Here is a 23,558-nt window from a genome sequence, read left to right on the forward strand (position 1 = left end):
ACTTTTCAATCCAATTACATGACCATGACGCTGTGGCTGTACAAACTTGCTCAATGTTGCACAGCTTGAGACTGGAGTGTTTACTGTTTTGATTTTGCTTCTTTTTTTCACAGTTCAGTACCCCTTCTTCCTGTTTTCTGCTGTATCTACAAGTCACCGGCTAGTGCTGCACACATCAGCGAACAGGTGAGAAACAATTATGACTCAAAGTGGGAAGACTGCCTACGATCGGGACTCAAACCCACGCCGGAGTTGAGTAACAGGGATGGGCTATCCACTGGACCCTCTTACCACTAAATCTGAGGGGCGGCGGTGGTGTGGTGGTGGTGGTGGTGGTGGGGGGGGAGGGGTGTGATGTAGAGTTTCCGTTATTAGTTATGTTTACACTGAACTACAAATTGAATTTGACAAGGTATTTGATGCGCTGGAATTTTGTTAGCACGGGCTCAGCCTCAGTGATAATGGATAATTCGTATTGAATTTCATAACACTAGTTCTTGTTTTTTCCCCATTGGAAATCTTCATGCATTTCTTTAGAGCAGTTTTTACTCTGCCTGAAGGATAAATGAAATTTTCTGAGGGATGAAAAGCAGAAAGTTTTGATTATGTTTGTCATGAAACTAAGTTATTTGTTATTTTTAAAAGATTTTTACTATAATCATAATTTTGCAGGACTCTAATAATGATTGTATAAGTTATCAGTAATTACTTTCTTCTCAGTTACTGGCATTAATGTGTGACACTATGCAGTGAAAGTTACGGATAACTCACATAGTCCACCAACTAAACACATACTTTGTGCTTTGAATCATACATCAATGGTGATAAAAGTGGAACATTTACATAATGAATACACATGAAAATTTCTTCTCCAAGTGGTTGATAGTTCCTGTAATAGATCATAAATTGCTTCAGTACTCACTTTGTAACAAATAAATGAACTAATTGATAGTATGACACAGTAGTAATGACAGGAAGGCTGCCATAGTGCTGTACACATTATTATTACTGTTATTATTATTATAAGAGTGGTCATAAACAAAGCATTAACAACCTGAAGTGTTCTGATTTCTGCCAGCTCAGTACTAATGAGTCCAGCAGTCAGGTGATTTACAAACAGTAAGTATAGTGCACATGTTTTAACTTGGTTGATTTTGAATTGGGGTACAGGTGAAGCACATGCTGTTAGGGAGAGGAGAAGTGAAGGGAAGCAAGTTTTGTAACGAGTGTCTATCCTTGCTATGGACACGGACGGACACACACACACACACACACACACACACACACACACACACACACACACTGAAAAGAAATGTGACATTCAAAATTTACAGATGTGAAGGTAGATTTTTAACTCTGATAGAAATAAAAACAAAAATGAAGAATTGAACGGATCTGGAGCATGATGTGCACTGACATAGAAAAACTGAAATATAAAAAAGGTTGTTAGAAGTGAGCAGTACCAATTGTCTTTATCAACTCATTAGTTTGTGGTGTAATGAAATGGTCACAAAACTAAACATCATTCATCTTTCATTATTTTAAAAATAAAAGTGTTTAAAGAAAATTCTTTTTCATTTTAGTGTTCAGTTTCGTGCTAACATTGGTGATAGTGTGGGATCATGCTAGGGGGAGGTAAGGGGGGGAGAAGGAGGGGAAATGGTTGGTTTAAAGGGGGGGGGGGGAACCAAATCGCTTGGTCATTGGGTGGAGGAGGGGGGTTAATAGATAATGTATTTGCACGCAGGGTTAATCGCCTAAGAAAAGTTGGGAATCACTGTTACAGAACAACACATTAGAGCTATCAGAACTGCCAAAGAGATTCACATGTGGTAGTGCTATAATTTACACTTTTGGTCATTAAAATTGCAACACTAGGAAATGTAGCACATAAGAAAATTTGACTTATTGTGCAAGTGTAGAATAGTAGGAAGAATACATTGTTTAATTTGTAGCTGATGTGGTCATATACAGGGAATTAAGTTTAGCACAGATAGCAGCTACATCTAACAACCAACACAACTGGCTGTAGTGTCGAACAAAAAAAGAATAAGCTCACACGACAGATAGAGGTGTATCATTCCACGGTGTGTCAACTCCACATCAGTGTCACGATTCGTAGTGGTTGGTGATTGGTGGCGTGCCAGTCCCTCGCCAATGCCGGGGCAGATGTTTTTGAATGGTGCCATCAGGGGAACTGTCGAATACCTCCCGTGCCGATGTAGATTATCTTGTTGACAGATTATCCTGTGAGGGCCTTGAAGGTAGGCCGAGGGTGCCAACATGATAGGAATGTAATGCCTGCTATCTAAGTTACTGGTGTGTGAACCAGAGGTGATCATATTGACTTAATATGACTGCACCACATACTACCCTAACAGGTGCAGTACCTGTACTAAGGTGAATGAAATCTTGCCAACATTGTTGTCCTTGAAGCCTTCTCATGCCGAAACATCCGTCGTGATTTTGCTCTGTAGATGACTGGGACTCGTCTGAAAAGATTAAGTGAGCCATTCAAGTGTCCAGAGTTATTTTTCAGTGTAGCACTATCAGTCTGCCTCCATCTGCTGTGGTGTCAGGGGAAGCCACAGCCGTAGTGATTGTGCTGCCAGTCCCTGGAGCAGGCTTCAATGCGAGATGCTTATAATAGTTTGCACAATGAAACTTTGTCTCAAAACTTATCAGAAAATCCAGGGAGATGTAAAGTATGCTAGCGGCAGGACACAATGGATGCCTTCTCTGTGCGATAGCAATAAAAATACAATTGATGGCAGTGCTGCTAAAGCAGAGTTACCGAACACAGCCTTCCGAAATTCCGTTGCCAAAGAAGCTGAAGTCAGTATTCCAGAATTTGAATCGAGAACGATTGCCATCACAAGTGACTTAAAAGTGGATATCCTCCGAATATCGAGGCAACTGAAATCACTTAATAAAAGCAAGTCTTCCAGTACAAATTTTAGGCCAATTAGGTTCCTTTCAGAGTACGCTGCTGCAATAGCTCTCTACTTAACAATCATATACAACTATCGCTTGACAAAAGATCTGTACCCAAAGACTGGAAGGGTGCACCAATATTCAAGAAAGGCAATAGGAATAATCCACTAAATTAATGTTGTTGAACAGCAGGATTTTGGAACATATATTGCAGTTCAACATTATGATTTACCTTGAAGAGAACGGTCTATTGACATACTGTCATCACAAATTTAGGAAACATTGTTCTTGTGAAACACAGCTAGCTCTTTACTCACATGATGTGTTAGAATACTGTCAACAAGGCACTTCAAAGTGATTCTGTATCTCTAGATTTCCAAAAGACTTTAGACATTCTGTACATCACAAGCAGCCTGTAATCAAATTGTGTGCTTGTGGAATATCGTCTCATTCATGCGACTGGATTTGTGATTTCCTTACAGAGGTCACAGTTCGTAGTAATTGACAGAAAGTCATCAACTAAAACAGAAGTGATTTCTGGCGTTCCCCAAGGCAGTGTGCAAGCCACCTGCTGTTCCTTATCTATACAAACGATTAGGGGACAATCTGAGCAACCGTGTTAGAGTGTTTACAAATGATACTGTCATTTATCATCTTGTAAAGTTATCAGAAGATCGAAACAAATTGCAAAACAGTTTAGAAAAGATATCTGTGTGATGGGAAAATTTGCAGTTGATTCTAAGTAATGAAAAGTGTGAAATTATCCACATGAGTGTTAAAAGGAATCTGTTAAACTTTCATTACATGGTAATTCAATCACATTAAAAACTGTACATTCAAATAAATATCTAGGAATTACAATTACGGACAACTTTAATTGGAAAGAACACAAAGAAAATGTTTTGGGAAAGGCGAACCAAAGACCGTATTTTATTGGCAGGACACTTATAAAATGTAACGGGTCTACTAAAGAGACTGCCTACACTTTTAGAATACTGCTGTGCGGTGTGGAATCCTTACCAGATAGGATGAATAGAGTACATTGAGAAAGTTCAAAGAAGAGCAGCACATTTTGTATTATCAAGAAATAGGGGAGAGAGTCATGAACATGATATAGGATTTGGGGTGGAAATCATTAAAGCAAATGCATTTCTCATTGTGCAAATCTACTCATGAAATTTCAAACATCAACTGTCTCCTCCAAGTACAAAAATATTTTGTTGCTGCTGACCTACATAGGGAGTAATTATCATCATAATAAAATAGGGGAAATCTGAGTTTACACAAAAAGACATAGGTGTTCATTTTTTCCATGTACTGTTAGAGAGTGGAATAATAGAGAATTATTGCGAAGGTGGTTCAGTGAACCCTCTGCCAGACACTTAAATTGGATTTGTGGTGTATCCATGTAGATGCAGATACTGCACAACTGAGTGAACGAAATAATGTCTCCTCTCAGGCTCTTGTTGGGTGGGACTGTTGAGATCGAGTACGGTATTGAGTGTGGCTCTCTTGAACCCATACATTCCATACTCACACGAGTCGAGACATCTCGGCCGATACAAGCACTGGTATCACAGAACGATAAAATGCAATCTTCATAAGCTGTGCCCGTCTGCTATTTCTGGTTTCTCATGTGTTCTGGTAGACACTTCTTCTTCATACAAGAGGCAGAACACAATCTTCTCACAAACACACATAATTTAAACCCAACTTGTTAGGTAGCAAACCACTTCATAATCTTTCCCTATACACACAGTCCAGTCACATTAATGTGACCACCACCTGTGCTCAACGTCAGTGTGCAGACAGCAGGTGGCAGCACCAGCGGCGGAGGGTATATAAAATGTGGTGGAGGATGTAGAAAACAGTGCAGTGATTGCTTTAATGTGGAAATGGAGCATTTCATCCGATGTCCCAAAGGGCACGATCATTGGCTTTTGCGCCAAGGATGGAAGCATTTCCAAAATGTCTAAGTTTATAAACTGTTTGTGTGCTACTGTGGCTGTCGCGTTGTGTGTGTAGCAAACTTCTGCTACCGAAAACTGATGCTGTGGGCACCACGGACCATAGATGATGGGAATGAATGACGACTGCAGATGAGTGTACAGGTGAGCAGATGTGCAACTTGTAGGGAAGCAGCCTACTCACTCCGTATAAAATTCACAGCAGTCTTTCCATTGTGTGCCACCAGTCCACTGTAACTAGCTCTGACATCATAAATGTTGCGCAATACTTTAAAATCTAATAAATAACCTGAAACGTTTCTAGAATGTCAGGAGTAATACTAAATCAATATGTGTTGAATATCAGTTCGATAACTTTAACCACTTCCGAAATTTGGACGTTTTTCTGTAAAAATCATTGGCTCAACAGAAAAGAGCTAGAAACTTAAAAATTTATATTTAGATTCCTTTTGCATAATAATTTAGTAGAAACAGTATTCTGGATCCATAAATTAAAATTTTAGTTGAAATTCATGATTTTCTGATTTTTGTCTTAAAAATTAAGGAAGCAAGATAGATTAAGTAGGTGAATAAATAAAACTAGGATGTTTAAATTTAAGTAGAAGGGAGATCCGCTATATTCATAAAGATGTGAGAAGTTTCAACTGAATAACTATAAAACTATAGCGATAGCGTATCTCCAAAGGGCAAGTTCAGAGCTCATCTACTGCGTGTAGTGTAATTAAATTAATTCTCTCGCCCAAAATATTGGACTTAGCCACATCAGACTTTTATTATGATTACTTACCTGTGTGCTGATTGCACATTTAAATTGAGAGCTTCATTGGCCATCAGCAAAGGAAGCAATGATTTATGCGATAACTTAAAGTGGTGCATTACTAGCCCAGCGGCTAGTCGGGACAGCGGATTTAATCAGGCGTTCCCTTAGCCGTGCGCACCGCGGCTTTATATATAAGAACGCTGTGCGAGGAAGTAAGGCCCCAGTTCTCTCCAGACGCTGATCAGCGCACCACCTGTGCCGGGAGTCGCGTCGCGTCGGTATCTTTGCTATAAACAGCCTCGGATGCCGTAATAAGTTACTCAGGATACGTGTAACTATGAAATCATTTTCGAGTGAAGTGTTAATTCTGGGATGACTTCAATGATCTATCTTCAGTTTGCGTATGTCGTATTTTCACGTGCCGCCGCGGGACAGACATTCTACCATTATTTAGTGTGTCGTTTGGTGAACATTATAATCAAATTATGGCGAGCATTCACTTAAACATTTAATTGGAACAGTTATAGTTGCATCAGCACATTAGACTCTGAACTGCTCTGGTAGCTGGATTGTGTGGATTCTTTTTGGTCTGTGACTTTCAGAATATATTGAACATTTAGAGTGAATTGTTTTGATTATGAATCCCAGACAGTCTCCTAATTCCTCAGAGCTATAAGCTGTAGCTATAAGTGTGTTTCTCAGTTGAAGTGGGCACTAGGAATTCTAATTACAGGCTTCACGTTTTGCTAATCACTTTCTGGTTGCCAATATTGTAGTTAGAGAGCCAGTGTTGAGAACGACAAACAACAGAGTTAAATAAATTCTACATTCCATTCAATAACAAATATTCCCACCCGCCGCCCCACATATGGTGCATGTGCCGGGAAAGACATATCATTCATTTCTAACAACAAATTTCCACCGGCCACCCCACATATGGTGCATTGTTGGGAAAGATATTCCACATTCATTTTAATAACAATAATTTCCACCCATCGCCCCACAAACTGTTGAGCAAATGACTGCCCAGATGAACTGAAGGGCAGGGGGCAGTGTCTCCTCAATGACAGTTCAGCAAACATTCCTAAGTGGTAAGTGCCTGGTTCGTGCACCCGTGCCGACAGCTGTTAACAAGTGATGAAGGCTGGAATTTCTGTGCCAGTAGTGCAACCGCATGTCAACTGATTGGTGACAGGTGGTCTTTTCAGATAATCACATTTTATGCTCCATCAGACAGTTGGCTGTTGGCATGTACCATCTGGAATCAAACACTTGCAACCAGAAATGAGCATTATGATCTGGGGAATATTTTTGTGGCATTCTGTGGTTGATCTCATTCTGGAAGGCACAATGGATTGACACAAGCACACATCTATCGTTGCGGACCATGTCTGTTGGCACAACAGCATTTACCAACATGATAATGCAATGTGTCCCAGCTCGCATTGTTCATGCGTGATTCGAAGAGCACACAATAAGTTCACTGTGCTACCCTGCCACAAAACTTCACACATTTAAAGCCAATTGAGAATCTGGAGGACCATGTCGATCAGCTGTTCATGCCACAGATTCTCGACTGCGAATCCTAGCATAGCTGTCTGCAGTGCTGGAGTCACCACAGCTCCACATCCCTTTCAGCATTTTCCAGAGCCTCACTGACTCTCTTTCTGTAATCTGCTGTAAAAGGTGGGTATTCAGGCTTCTGACAAATGCTTGCGTTAATGGAGCTGGACCATGTGCAAATGCATTGGATATCAGAGCATATAGTAGTCATGTTGTCAATTTGGTGTTTGTCACCTGCCATCATCATGGTGATGCAACTGTAATGGCTAGCAGCATATGAGGGGAAAATGGAATTGTGTTATCATACAAGTGACATTTTATAAGTAATGCACCGATTGGTATTACTGTTGATCATTTGTTGCAACAACAATGAAAATTAGCCAGCTGTAGTTGGGAGCTTGAGGAAGAAGCATGTGTTTTTCTTTATTGTTGAGTACTCTAACATAAAATTGGTGAGAGGTAGAAATGGACCCTGCAGGATTCTCAGGTACTATGACTGTTGAAGATCAGAGATCGTACATCGAGATTGAAACTTTACACTGCAAAAACCTGACAGAAATCTACAGTGCATTAAGTGAAGTTTGTGGTGAGTTTACAGTGGACCTTAGTACTGTTTCACATTGGGTTAATCATTTTCGTGGTGGTCATATGAGCTCGGACGATAATCCGAGATCCAGAATGCCAAAAATGTCAACAGACGAACAAAGTGTGAAACTTGTGGCAGATGCTCTTGAAGAAGATCTCAGTGTGCTGAAGAGAAGCAGAAATGCTTGGGCACTGCAACCTTGCTCAAACAATGATTTGACTGTGGAGATTAAGAATTCTTGAGTCAAATTGTCGCTATTGATGAAATGTCGATTAGAGACTCTGAACCGGAGTTGAAATCACAGTTCAAAATGGGGAGAGCTTCAGATTTTCCACATCCAAAAAAATTTCAACATGCTCAGTTGAAACTTGAGCAAATGATGATTTTTTTGCTTGTGATCACCAAGGCTTCATGACAGATAAGAGTCCCATGTGGAGCAAGTGTAACAGCAGTGTATTATTGCAACTTTATGCAAAACATGAACAGGAAAATGCACAAAACCAGACTTCAGTTGCTTGTCCACATATCGGCAATGTTGTAGCCCAAAAACTGCCTGAATATGGATGGCAAGTGTTGCCGCATACTCTGTACAGCCCAGACGTAGGTCAACCAAACTTTGATTAGTTCCTGAAGTTGAAAAAAAAACTTAAAAAATCCTATTTGTGGACTTCATTACCTTTCTCTGGAAGAGCTTTCTACTGCAGTTTCCTGAGCCATCCAACAGATGGACAGAAGTGGTGTCCTGGATGGAACATTAGAGCTTCCGAGATGTTGGGATTCAGTCGTGTAGAAGCTATGACACTATATTGAAGGACTGTAAAGAGATATTGAAAAACAAAATTAAATGTGTAAGTAAAAAAAAAAAGTGTGCGTGTCTCGCATAGTTGCTTTCAAAGACCAAAGAGTTTTTAAATAGGCTATACTAGAAGAGTGATAAAATACATATACAGAATACTGCAGGTCTCCTGTGCCATGGGGCTGTGTGCTTTCAGCTGCTCACCTGGTGAAGACACCCAGACACATAGATTATTATGTTTTTCAGAGATCGTAAGACTGTGTTGGATTTATGTGTAGACTGTATATAGTCACATTTCAGTGGTGATTTATGAATATCCTTCACTTACAATGTATGACAGGTTGTGTGGACTGTTTATTACTATGCATATTGCAGAGATGAAGCAGAAACCATCATCCACTCAGATGATGCTATAGCACCTGTGGGCTACCTTGTTTTCAAGAAGTTGCATCTCGTTGAAAAGGAGGTAAGTTCATTTTTATAAATTGACAGTGTCAGCACTTGGTCAAAATTTTCCTAAAGTAAGCTTACAGGTGTTCCATTAACTCTGGGATGCCAGTGTTTGCCCTGTTTTCGGCTCATTAGGTTTTCTGTTTTTATAGTGAAGGTGGAGACATATAGAAATGTATGCCTTGTATGTTCAAATTTTAAACATCCTGCATTGTCTGATTTTGAAATCTATGTTGACATCTACAGGTTCCGAAAAGTGATGTACTGATATTGTGAGGTGTAATTTCAGAGTATTCTCTCTTTCACATTCGACGTCTGTAACGATGTAGCTCCTCAAAACAAAATTACAGTTGAATAAAGTAACTTGTATGACATCAGTTTACTGCATTGGCTGTTATTTTTGCGATTAACCATTCTTTTATTTTGTGTTGTTCACTACTGCATAGTGGTTTTTCTTTTGCTGTGTTGCCGTTCTTGAGTGACTCTATGTACCAGACATAATGCAATTAAAAGACAAAGCATAAATCAAACATAGGTTGTCATTGGTTATTTAGTTGACAGAATGAACAGAGAATTTACAAAATGTAACCTATTAAATCCAAATATCTGATTTACAATCAAAATACTTGTCCGTGTCACACAATTTTATAACCAGTGTGTGCATGGCCTGATGAACAACAAAATTAAACATGAATCAAGTAATGATAAAAATCTAAGTACACATAAAGGGATAAATGTTTAACTACATTACTGAACTTTAAATTTATAGGCATAAACCAGATGTTGTGGAAACAGTAGTTACATAGTATAGTCAATGAAAAGGGGAAGGAGGTACTAAACCAACACCTTGTAGTTAATTAATCAGAGATTTAGAAGGATATACTCTATGTATAATTTTTGCCAACATTGAGAGTCACATAGTACAATGTATAAGTGACAGAGAGTGCAAGGTTCATAGGTCCGATCTACATTTATCTTAACATAGCAGTAACTAATAGCCACAATATTAAAATTTTTGTGAGAGTTATTTATACAATATACTGTAATTAGATATGTGGCAATGCAAAGTACAACTTCCATTTTTCTGCTTAATTACAGCAGCAACAAAGAACAGCCAGATAAAATGAGACAACAGTATTAATTAAGAGTGACAATATTTATGTAATATTTACTGTTTTACATTATGCCAAAATATATGCGTGACCAGTCCATGCACCATCTCATGCCTTCCATTTTAACAACAGCAGTAGTAGTAGTCAGCCATAATGCTCTGGGTAAAATGTGGAAAATAAAGACAACGAGCATGGGGTCTTAGGCCCTTAACTAGACCAGGCACATTATTTATACAAGGTCACAGATTTAAAAGATAATGTATGACAGCTTTCATTAAAATTAGTAATTATACTGAAATAAAGGAATGTATGAACAGATTTTTCTGTGTATTCTTCTTGACAATAACAACAAAAAGCATCTAGAAACTTTATTAATAAGTAAACATAAAAAAGATGAACTGCACACTATCATGAATTGGACACTTTATTAGATTTCCATGCACTGATTCTAACAGTCCAGATCCCACAGTTCAATAATCATGATGACAGAACAATTAATGTAATCAGGTTTCAACATTTGTGTCAGCATCATCTAAGGTAGAAATGTATAATATTTATGACTTCAACAGAATTGCAGATAGGCATTGCCCAAATTGATTGTATCAGTATTTGACAGTCAATAATTACACTCCTCTTGATTTCTTGTACTTATCATATGATTCCAATAGAGGCTCTGGTCTTGACAAGTTTATAAAAAGGAGCATAAGCTGTTAACATTGGTTCATCAGAGCATATTCTTCAACTACCATTGTCAATAATATGTTTCCTTCCAATTGTGTAAAAATGCCACTCGATAAAATGATGAGTTCCAATTGAACACCATTTTTAAAATTAACTACTTTTATATTTTCTGCTTTCATTGATGTAATATGATCAGTAATATTATTGATACAGTTAGATTTTACTGTAGGCATTTCACAGTACTAAAACTTCAGTTTATTAAATCTGGAAGCAAGTGACAGACTTGGTTGCCTATGCCTTTCCTCCTGCAACACTTCACAAAGACACTCTTGAAAACATTGTAATACAGAAAACCAGGAGAGAGATCTTGTTGGTCCAAAGAGTTTTTATGGTTACATTACAGCAGTGCCTAGATGAAATTTATAAAGAGAGTCATAATCAAAACACAAATATATTTTTTGGAAAAAAAAACAATTAAATATTCCTAAGCATAATTTTTGATGAGATATTGTTATTTCGGTAATGTTAAATATATAATTTTCTTCTGGTTACAGATGAAAGAAACAAATCGAAGACTATGAAAGAAATGAATTGTCAAAATATAAGGCAAAAATATAAAAGAATAAATGAAATTTCAAACAACAGTTGCCAAATGTCATAATGATTCTGAAAGCTCCCTTAATGAAAATAAGATATTTAATTTTCAAAGAAATATTGTCAAAGTAGGAATGGTATCTAACAGTTCATTAAACAGAGAATTTTTGACAATTACTATTAATTGGGTGACACAATAGTTCAGATTTGTTTCAAGATGTATAAATCAGGATGTGATAAAAAGTATACGGCAACCGGTATACCAAAACAATATGAAAGATACATTGATTTCTCTCTTATCTTAGTAATTAATGCAATAAAACTACTGCGAAAGGATAAAAAATCAAAAAATAAAAATAGTAACTAATGAAAGGCAGATAGATATATATTAGAAAAAGTCATCCATTCTACATCTACATACGTAAATCACAAGTAATCGTACAGTGCGTGGTGGAGGATACCATTTACCACAACTAGTTGTTTCCTCCCCTGTTCTGCTCACAGATAGGAGGGAAAAATGACTATCTGTATGCCTACATATGAGCCCTGATTTCTGGTATCTTCGTGGTCTCTATGCGAAATGTATGTTGGCGGCAGTAGGACCATTCCTCAGCCATCTTGAAAGGCTGCTTCTCTAAATTTTCTCAGTAGTGTTCCTCAAAAAGAATGTCTCCTTCCCTCTAGCAGCTCCCGTTTGACCTTCTGAAGCATTTCTGTAACACTTGTATGTTGTTCGAGCCCACCGGTAACAAATCTAGAAGCCAGTCTCTGAATCGCTTTGATGTCTTTCTCAAATCTGATACGGTGTGGATCGAGAATGGGTCTCACTGCTGTCGTGTTTGTGGTCTCCTTTACAGATTAATGACACTTTCCCAAAATTCTCCCAGTTAATCAAAGTTGATGATCTGCCTTTCCTACCACAATCCTCACACACTTGTCCCATTAGATATCACTTTACTACGTTATGCCCAGATATTTAAACGATGTGACTGTGTCAGTCAGGACACTACTAATGATGTATTTGAACATTTTGGATTTGTTTTTCTACACACCTGCATTAACTTACATTTTTCCACATTTAGAGCTAGCTGCCATTCATCACACCGACTAGAAATGTTGTGCAACTCATTTTGTATCCTCCTATAGTCACTCAGTTATTGCACCTTCCCGTACGCCACAGTATCATAAGCAAATACCTGCAGATTGCTGCTCATTCTGTCTGCCAGATCATTCAGGTATATGAAGAATAGTAGTGGTCCTATCACATGTCCATGGGGCATTCTTAAAGATGACATTGTCTCTGATAAACACTCACCGTCAAGGACAGCATATTGGGTTCTATTACTTAAGAAGTCTTCAAGGCTCTCACTTATCTGGGAAACTATTCCATTTGCATATTCCTTCTTTAACAGTCTGCTGTGGGTAATTGTGTCAAATGCTTTTCAGCAGTCGAGGAATATTCAGTCAGCCTGTTGCTCTTTATCTGTAGTCTGCAGGATATCTTGTGAGGAAAGGGCAAGCTGAGTTTCACACAAGTGATTCTTTCTGAAACCGTGTTGCTTTGTGGACAGAAGCTTTTCTGTCTCAAGGAAATTTATTGTATTCTAATTGAGAATATGTTCAAGAATTCTACAGCAAACTGGACATTGGACTGTAATTTTGTGGGGCTGTTTGTTTTTTTTAGTATTCCTATATACTAAGAGTCACCTTCACTTTTATCACTTCCTGATTTTTACATCGGTTTATGGAAATCTAACCAGGCATCTGATATGTTGTAGTGCACAGGTCATGATCTTTTTTTCTGTTTACCTCCTCACCATTATTGTCAAGAAGAAAACACAATGATCTATTATTAGTCATTAGTCCAGAATGCCAAAGTCAAATAACAACAGGGGCTGGAGATTGGGAAGGAGAAAAGCACTATGATGATTCACTAACATATAATAGGTAAAATGAAGTCAGCATATACTTAACAACTATCTCAAAAGTAATTGAGATGGGCCAGAAGTGGACAACCTCAGTAGTATTTAAATTACACGGAAACATTGCTATCCGTCAGGTGTCACTAGAGAAAGGACAACACTGGAGATCGAACAGAGTGCAGAAGCTGGAGCTGTGGGGTACGACAGTCGAAGGAAGGCTTTGTACCGCAAGAATGTGACAATGTGCGAAGTGGACGGGAAATTGGGTTACAGTGTGAAGCTGGGAAATGAGACTGAAAAATGTTAAATGGTGTGCAGTACCTTATCAAAGTTCTCTAGGAACTATGCTTTACAGCTCAGTTTGTCCAGTTGTTATACTTCAATATTCTCTATAACTTTTACTTTACTCAGTTTATAAAGGATCTGCCTTATATATACTCAGCAGATCATGTCTTTCTGACATACTGTATGTGTATAAAAAGAAGCTGTAGTTAATGTTTTCCCCCACACTGTCTACAATAGCTGCAGTGTGTCTGTAACTGTACTGTACCGTCTTTCAGAATGCGCACTTCACAATGGCAGAACGTATTGCCGGATTGCCTGTTAAGACGTGGCAAGATCTGACAGCAGACATTGACGAAGAAGCCGAGGACAGTCCACCGACTCCGCCTAAAGGCCGCGATGCAGACACCGGCTATGGGCCAGATGATGACTACAACGGTGACTGTGAGTTCACAGAGGCACAGGTAGACACCAGTTTATTTTATACATATTTAACCAAACTTAGCTCATTGGTGCATGGTGCACAGTCACATGTGATAGTACAGAAAATTTTACTAGCATTACAACTAGCTAGCTGTTTTTTTCATTTTTAGATTTGCATAGTCTCTCACACAGCCACACATGCCACCAGGTACACCAATCCACGTTCATAGCAAAAGAACTTAAATCCATTATGTTTGGGAATGTGCACTTAAGGAAATTTGTGGATGGAAAAATACATAAAATAAGGGAAAGAAAACCACTTACTGGTGCATGGTGCAGAGAAGTAGGTAATAGAAGAGAGTTAACACTAGCTTCTGAGCTCTTGCTCTCTTTCTATTAAGAGTGCACAAATTCAAACCTACAGCCACAAAGACACCCAAGCGTACTCGCTCGTGGAGCAGCGACACTCGTTATTGAATTTTGATTATCAGAAGCAGTTGCCTTTCGGATGGAGCTGGAGAGGGGCAGGGCAGGACACATGAGGCGAGGAATTGGTGGCATGGTGGTGTACCGCAGGTTTTTACCAGATGACTCGGCAGCTGCTCAAGGCAAAAGAAGTTCAGAGGACAGAGCAAGAGAGAGACTGAGCGAGACAGGGGTTAGAGGGGAGAAAACGAGAGGAAGATGGTGGTGAAGGGGACAGGAGAAGGGTGAAAAAAGGGGAGGGGAGAGAGAGAGAGAGAGAGAGAGAGAGAGAGAGAGAGAGAGAGAGAGAGAGAGAGAGAGAGAGAGAGAGCATGTGGGTGGGGGGAGGGGTAAGAAGAGAAGTGGGAGAAGGCATGCCTGAACTGGATGGGAAAGGAGTGTTGTGGGCAGAAGAGAGAAGCGGAAAGGTAAGGTGAGGCAGTTGGAGACAGGTTAGTGGAGGTTTAGGCCAGAAGGGTTGTGAGAGCGCAGGGTATGCTGGAGGGGAATTTCCATCTGTGTAGTTAAAAGAAACGTGTGCTGGGAGTGAGTATCCAAACGGGTCATGTAGGGAAGCAGCTGTTGAAGCCATCAGTGTTGTGGTGCATTGTGTGTTCAACAATAAGATGCTCAAGTTTGTGATTTGCCACAGTTTGGCAGTGGAAGGTGTATGATAGTGCCCGTGTCCCCTCACATGTATTGTCACATTGTAACTACAGTTTGAACTGGTAACACTCTGCCTCCCTGTCTCTATCACTTACATGAACACTCTTTATCTTGTGCAGCCACTTAGTCATCTGGTGAAAGATCAACCTTGTGCTACCCTGCTAAATGTCGTAGTATACGGCGGGAAATCGTTAATTCCAGGAACGTAAAAGTTGGGTTGTACTGTATTCTCTGTATTGTGTGTGAGGGGGAGGCCGGGGGAGGTGGTATGTGCATGTACGTGTCTATGAGCCAGACGATCACAACAATGTTGACTGTGAGTTTACAGAGACACAGGTACACAAGAGTTAAATGGGAAATGCCTTTATAGTCACTCCCATTAGCCACTGCGCTGAGTGTCAACTTTGTTTGCGCATGTAATATAGCTGACTGATGCACGGTGCACAGTCATGTGCAAGCAGGCATGCATGTACATGTGAAATTCACTTGTATTCAACTGAAATTAAACAAAGATGGAAGCGGGCTGTCGATAAGTTTGTCAAGGTGCAGAGTTTGACACAATTTGCTGATATTTGAACTCTCTCACACTATATTGTTTGGAAGAAAAAAGTGTTGACTTGCCTCGCGTACTTTCATTTGCTGTTGTCCTGTGACATTATATTCTGGGGCAGTGAAGCTGTAGTAAATAAAATATATATGCAGAATAAGCAGTTAATGAGAACGTTGAAAGAAAGAGATGAGTACACATCTTGCAGAGACTTCTTGAAAGGTGTCAGATTCTTGCAGTCACTTTCCAGTATACATAGTCTGTAATGATATTTTTTGTTGACACTGGAGTCACTGTACGCAGAATGACAACTAACCATGATTTCTTTAAACTGGCTTATATTGTTACAAGGGGTAAACAACTGTTTCTGTCATTTGTCATGAACTCTGAGGTTGCTTTGATGCAGTTCTCTATTCATCTTGCTTTCCCCCCTACACATGTGGCTCGTCATGTGTCAAATGACAGAGCCTGAGGTCCAAAGTTTGACCCTCAGTTATCCTTGTGATTTTTTCCCCATCACTTTTCATTTCTGTCACCTCTGGAAATAATTTGTTAATGTAAAAAAACTCTGTTGCACCATGGTTCACAGTCCACCCTAAACTGTACAGCTTCCCGTAAATGGGCCAGCTAACTCAGTTCACAGGTTGGAGGAGGCACAGGTGTACTTCAGTAACCCTGCTGGATGTGCAGATGAACAATAAAAATGTATCAATAGTGCCACGAACTGTGCCGCGTGCAGTTTGGAGTAATGGTTAGCATAGCTTTGCAGCTTGCTGTGGGTTACCATTTCAAATTTTTGTTACAATGTGAGAATATATGTAATTTTGCACGCATCTGGTGAGGGTGTCTGAGGTGGGAACACAGCCACTTTTGTAGACCGGTCACATGAATGTCCTTAGAGAGCCAAATAAATGGCTACCTGCCAGCCACTCTGCCTCAGTTTGCTGTTATCCGACTGCCTTTACAAGTGGACTCTGCAGTGTCGATTGTTTAGCACATGTTAAGTACGGTAGATCCCAGATTTGTGGTCTCCACCACCTCATACTTATAAGGAACTTTACTTATGAAATACGAGGGTAATTCAATTATTATCTGCAAAGTAGTTATTAAATGTTATTGTAATCAAGTAGGAAACTTGCAAGAACATCATTTTTTGACATATTCACCTTGTGTATCAATGCACTTGGTCCATCATTGTACAAGCTTCCTGGTGTCCTCATAAAAGAAGGTTCTCAGTTGAGCTGCAAGCCAGGAATGCACTGCTTCTTTCACTTCTTCACCCGAGGCAAATCTACGGCCCCTTAATGCCTGTTTGAGTGGACCAAATAAGTGATAGTCAGAAGGGGCAAGATCGGGACTATATGGAGGATGATCCAATACTTCAAATTTGAGTTTCTGGTGTGTTTCAGCTGTGTGGACAGCAGTATGCAGACGGGCATTGTCGTGCAACAACATGACACCTTTTAACAGCAATCCTCGGCATTTGCTTCTTCTAATTGTAGGCTTTAGCCTGGCAGTAAGCATCTTACTGTAATGTACACTGTTTATTGTTGTACCCCTTTCCCCATAATGTTCCCGTACTAGACCTTGTGTGTCCCAAAAAACCATAAGCATCAGTTTTCCTCCACACGGTTGGGTCTTAAACTTTTCTTGCATGGCGGATTTGGATGTTTCCATTCCAGCTCTGCTGTTAACTCTCCAGCTTGTATTGATAGATCTGTTTCCTCACCAGTAATGATCCTGTCTAAGAAGTTGTCCCCCTCGTTACCATAGCGATTCAAATGCTTTTTGCAGATATTCAAGCACATTTGTTTATGCAACTGTGTGAGTTGTTTTGGGACCCATCTTGCACAAACTTTATGAAACCCAAGTCTGTTGTGGATGATTTCATAGGCAGACTTGTGACTAATTTGCAAATGGTGTGCCACTTCGTCACTAGTTAATTGTCTGTCTAAGATAATCATTTTAATTGAATGCTCAATGGTTTCCTCATTTGTGGTGGTAAACGGTCGTCTGGCTCCTTCATCATGTGTAACACTTGTTGCAAATCACTGTTCCCCTATTGTACCGAAAATCTTCAGTGAATTTCGGCCCCGTGGTACACATTCCGACCACAAAAAAACGGATCACGTTGCTCTTCTTTGGTGCAAATAGACAGTGGGGCATCCATGATTAACAGCACGGCAGCAATAACGAAACTAACCTAGCAGCTTGAAAATTGCAAAGGTATAACAACAAATAACAAAGCGTGAGTCATCAACATAAAACAATAGTACTACCAAAATAAACAAAAATATAACTAAATTGCATATAATAATTGAGTTTCCCTCGTACATGTCAACTGACTTGTTGCACTGGAACCGAATCCTTCTACTCTGGGGTGATCTTCAGATAGTTTCTAGTGTGTCTCTTGACACAACTGAGAACTGTTTCTGCTGGACTATTTTATTATTTACTTGTTACAGAATATGTTTATACTAATGAACATTCTGACCTGAAGTGAATAACTCCACTTATCTGTTTCACATTACTGTCAAGATTCTGATATGACCACCTGCTAAATGTGCATTCCAAACAGTTGTTTATCTTGTTGCGGTTACTACAACCACACAGCTGATAGTGCACTTTTTGCTGTATTTTAGGATTTGGGAGCAATGGCAAACACAATACAAACAAAGAAACAAATTTTTTAATACTTGTATTAAAATCTTGGCATTGTACCAACATTGCACAATGCAGTATTAAATTCTTCCCTCAATTGGCAAAAGTATTGTTGCAGCCATAATCAAAATAACCACACACACACACACACACACACACACACACACACACACAAACAAACTGTATCTGTCTGATTAATTAGATTCAAGAGCTTATGTATTAATTAGTGTCTTCCTTCTGGTGGGGCCGACAGGAAAAAATTCCACTTGACGACAGTGATGCAGATAGCAGCTACAGTGAGGGGATTGACGAATCTACGCAGACGTACCTGCCACTGTCTGCAACTGATGAGGCAGGGTGGACTTGGGTGGCAGGCGTGGAAGGCCACGGGAAGAACACTTCTGCAGCCATGAGGGATGCCCTTGATCAGCTCCAGAGTAGGTACAGTACTCGAATTAAAAGTTCCTTATGGCATCAACTCTATCTTCCACCCTTCATCCTTTTCCTTTTGACAGAACTGTTGATCTGTGACCTGTAAAATTCTACAGGGTGGCTTAAGATGGGAAGTTCAGACATGTTTTTTTGGATGACAGAAAGGAGAGGGTCACATTAGCAAAATTTACTGCAATAGTGAAAGTAAAACAAGAATGCTGAGCATAAATTGTGAAGTATTGCAGGATTTGATGTTGGTTCCACTTCTGCTGCCAACATACGTAATTCACCTTCCAAAGACATACTTAAAAAATTGTAGTGTTTTTTCATTAGGTTGGAGGGAAACGAGTTGTGTGTTGCTGTTAACTGGTTATGCTGTGAAGCACGTGGAAACTGAGCCGGATTAATTTCGTAGCGCCGCTGCACCAGCTCAGAAGTCAATTTATTGTAGCATTAATCAGCTTGAACATGGCAGCAAAAGCAGTGAAGATGCAAAGTACTCCAGCTACCCAGTTGAGACCACCATAACAGAGCACGTTGGAGAAATTTGAGGAATTATAATTCGAAGCCTTACCCGTAGCAGCGTGATTGGTGTAGGCGGCTACCGTGCAGATGACACAGGCTCAATTCCCGGTACTGCCTAGGATTTTTCTTCAACAGGAAGACTGGTATAGACTGCACTTGGCCTTTTGCTATCAAGTGAGGAGCTACTTGATTGAAAAGTAGTAGATTTGAGGTCTGGAAAGTCAATAAAATGACCAGGAGGGTGGTGTACTGACCATATGCCCCTCCGTACAGCACATAGCGGCTGGTGAGTGTCCCCCAGGCCAGAAACACCTGGATGAGAAGACTTGTAAGGTGAGACTGCTGAGAGAGATTCAGAAATGAATCTGGACGAGTGATTCAGCAAGATGTTTGGTGATGTTTAACTGCAGCCAGTGTGACATTTTGCTTTGATTCGTGACTGTTGGGGGACACAGGAATACTTGGAGACTTTCGTACATCACTGATGGATTATTTGGAACAAGAATTGAATAAAAAGGCCTGCAACAAGATGATGTCAGATCAGAGCAACTCAGTAACCCACTCTGCAACTGTCACAACAGCAAAAGTGCAAAATTTGAGCTTCTAATAGGTTTCCTATTGGCCCGATTTCCTATATTTACCTTCACAGGACTTATTTCTATTCCTCATCTTGCAAATTCAGTGTTGGGGGAAGAGATTTGCATCAAATGAGAAAGAGTTTGCTACCATCAGTGCGAATTTTGCAGAGTTGGACAAAGCTATTTTTTGATATGGAGGAAAAAAATTGGAAGCCTTTTGGAATAAATCTTTAGCCATGGGTGGAGAATATATTGAGAAATTGAGTAATTTCGTGTGCAAAAATTTTTTACTTGGTTTCTTACTTCGTTTGTCTTATTACGCCTACCCTTGTAGCTGTTCTTGCTATCTTGTGGGTGGAAATTACTCTTTCACATTACTCTCCCCTCTGTTGCAGCCTTGCTCTCAAACAGGTAGTTTTCTAATGTAGCTAATGTATTGCAGTGCCACTAGTAAATGTTTGGTAGTTTTATGCAGCACTTTTGTAGTAACAAAATGTTCAGCCATATGCCTGTTCCTGAGTTACTGCTATTTCTGTACTGTTTTTCTCATTTAAGAAAAGATAGTGTACAAAAAGAAAAAAGGTAAATTGTAGCAGTTAGATTATCTCTGATTGAGTGTCCTTGCTCCGGTCTTCAGCTCAAAGCCTGGTTTTAAGCAGCTCTCCGTGCTAGCGTATCCTTTGCAAGCCCCTCCCATCTCTCCATAACTATCCATCCACCTGAAGCTACTTAATGCAGTCAAGCTGTGGTCTCCCCCTACAAATTTGTATCCACCTTACTTCCCTCCAATGCAAAGTTGAATATTCTTTAATGGTTCAGGGTGTGTCCTGTCAATCAATCCCTTCATGCTGTCATATTGTCTCATAAAGCTCCTTTCTGCATGACTTATTTCAGTACTACTTCATTAGTTATCTGATTTCTCCATCTCAGCTTCACCATTCTTTTGCAGCATCACCTTTCACTTCTGTGTAAGGCTACTCTCCAAGCATATAAAATAAACTCCTTGTCCACACCGTGAGGTCCCGAGGGAGATATATACTGATTGCTGTGTTATTTTTTGCCACGTGGTGTTATGCTGGTGTGATACAGAGGGGCACAAAGTCAGCACAATGCTCTCCTGGCCATTTTTCAGACTTTCCAGATCATGGAGCCACTACTACTTGGCCGTGTAGCTCCTAAATTGTCATCATGAGGCTGAGTGACTCACTCACTCACTCAGCAAATTTGTTATTTACATTTTTCCTTCCAAAATGTTTTTTTTTATAAAACAGATGATTAATCTTAAACTTACTTCACATTCTTTCTGTATTAGAGTTCATGTGCTAATATTAGAAAGTGATTCATAACACTAACAGTATCATGTAATATACATCTCTCATACAGTTGTTTGAAAATTTATAAACATGTATGTATTAAAACAAGTTCTAAATTTTGTATTGATATCTTTCAGTGTAGATATCCTTTGGCATTAGAGTTTGAGAGCTTGCTAAGTAAAATTAAACCATTGATGATAAACAGACTGTGGTGTGTCATTTTTAATTTTTACTTTGCCAAAACCAGTTATATTTTGTCCAGGTGTTGTGATCATGTGCATCGCCGTATTTGTTTGGCTCATTATTTGGGCCACAAAAATGTAATTAATATGAAAAAGTATAGAGACTATATCAAGTATATATAGGCATTGATGGCGTACATCATGTGTAATTGCACTTTTCTGTAACAGGAATATTCTGATTAATTATGCATCCACTGCACAGCCCCATAATTCAGTCCCGTTATACACAATTGTAAGGACTTGGTTATAGACAGTTGCAATTTCTCCAACACAGAAATAATATTGTTTACCAACTGAAGGTTATCACTCACATACATCCCAAAACATTTTCAACTACCAACTTCTGTTACCGTGATAGAACATAAATCATTTATATTGATGTTGCGAGAACATTTCCATTACACCATTTTTTGCAAAGGATTCCATCTCCTCATACTCTCCGGCATAGAATAAGACTGAGGTGTCATGTTACTACATGGAAATTGCAAGGGTATGCCACATCATTTACATAAATCAAGAAGAGGATATTGGCTGAAGTATTGAATGCTGAGGTACTTCTGTGTCTCTGTTTCACTGGTTGACTGAAAATTTAGGATCATACTCTTATTTTACATTGCAGTGGTTAACTTCCATTTGGGAGGATGATGTTTCAAAGCCACATTTTGCCATCGTGATTCAGGCTTTCCTTGATATTACTAAATCACCTAAAGCAAATGGTGGAATGGTTCCTTTGAAAGGACATGGCCGATTTCCTTCCCCATCCCTCCTTATGTACTGTGTCTTTGATGACCTTGATGTTGACGAGATGTTAAACATAAATCTTCCTTCTATTTTATGATATTTTGGTACTTTGTTTGGAATTCATGTGGTGTGTGGCTAAATACTGTAATGATTAATTCTCAGTTGTAATACTTCAGCTGCAGTGTAACCTATGGTTTAGGCTACTGAGTCCAAAGATTCAGCAGGTTTAAAAACATAGCTGCAGTCTGCAGCCACCATGCTTGACTCTTTTTTTTAAACTGTCCTGTGATTAGGTAAACAGTTTGTTAAGAAGCTCAGACAGGGTAACCCATTCAGATATCGTACTGAAGGCGAGGATTAATTATATTGGTCAGCAGTTTGAGACTTGTTCCTTATTTACCTTATTATAAGTCATCCTAACCCCAACATTTTTAGGGCAGTTGGAAATGTTTCATGTAGTACTGAATTCAATGAGGTAGGTAAGAGTTTTTCAGAGATATTTAAAGCACATATTAGTAACCATGCTGGATATGCCATCCTAACCGTATAAACATTTATGCATAAACATGCCTGTTACAATGGTAATAACAAAAGGAAGGTCTGTAAAGCACTGAGGACGCAGAGAAACTATTAAAGCAGCTGTTGACCACACTGTTGTGTCTGACATTCCCGCATTCCTAAATAAGCATGCAGATCTCTTAGTCTTACTGGGACATTCACTCTTGACTTGGCAGCTGTAGAGAATGGAGCTCTCATTGGACAGTACCACCAAGTTCAAAGTTCACATAGTTATTCAGTTTTTTTTTTTTTTTTTTTTTTTTTTTTTTTTTTTTTTTTTTTTTTTTTACACAAAAGATGTTGAACAAATTGAAATTTATCACTAATTGATGGAGAGTGCTATATGGGGGTCAAAAATGTCCACAAGTGGTATAGAGAATTTACAGCTGGCCATACTGAAACTCACACTGGACAAAACAGCAGATAATGATCAATTTCTAATGAGGCAATCATGAGGTTTCAGCAGACCAACAGATCGCTCTTGATGATAGCTGAATTTTGGTTTCCATATCACCATTCACAGGATTTTAATGGCAAAATCACAATATTGAAAGGCGTGTGCAAGACAAGTACTGTGAGTGCTGATGGCAGACCACAAATGGCCACTAGTTGGTACTTCCCACAAATTTATTAGCCATGAGGCAGACAAAAATGTCAACTTTTGGACTCAATTATCACATTTGATGAAACTGAGGCACTGCATTTAACACACAAGATCAAACTGCAGTCATGCGAATGGCAACATTCCTCTTCACCCATG

At 39.3% G+C, this 23,558-nt stretch overlaps 1 protein-coding gene across 1 annotated transcript in view; it reads left to right on the plus strand.

The window, feature by feature from the left end:
- LOC126292005 (uncharacterized) overlaps window positions 1–23,558 on the plus strand; it is a 101,310-nt gene that overhangs the window by 55,857 nt on the left and 21,895 nt on the right. Inside the window, exons 6-8 of the mRNA XM_049985789.1 lie at window positions 8,982–9,072; window positions 13,926–14,111; window positions 18,663–18,846. Of these exons, the coding sequence (XP_049841746.1) occupies window positions 8,982–9,072; window positions 13,926–14,111; window positions 18,663–18,846 (461 nt within the window). The remainder of the gene's footprint in view (window positions 1–8,981; window positions 9,073–13,925; window positions 14,112–18,662; window positions 18,847–23,558) is intronic.

The sequence above is a fragment of the Schistocerca gregaria genome, chromosome 9 (assembly GCF_023897955.1).
Source record: "Schistocerca gregaria isolate iqSchGreg1 chromosome 9, iqSchGreg1.2, whole genome shotgun sequence".
Taxonomy (NCBI): domain Eukaryota; kingdom Metazoa; phylum Arthropoda; class Insecta; order Orthoptera; family Acrididae; genus Schistocerca; species Schistocerca gregaria.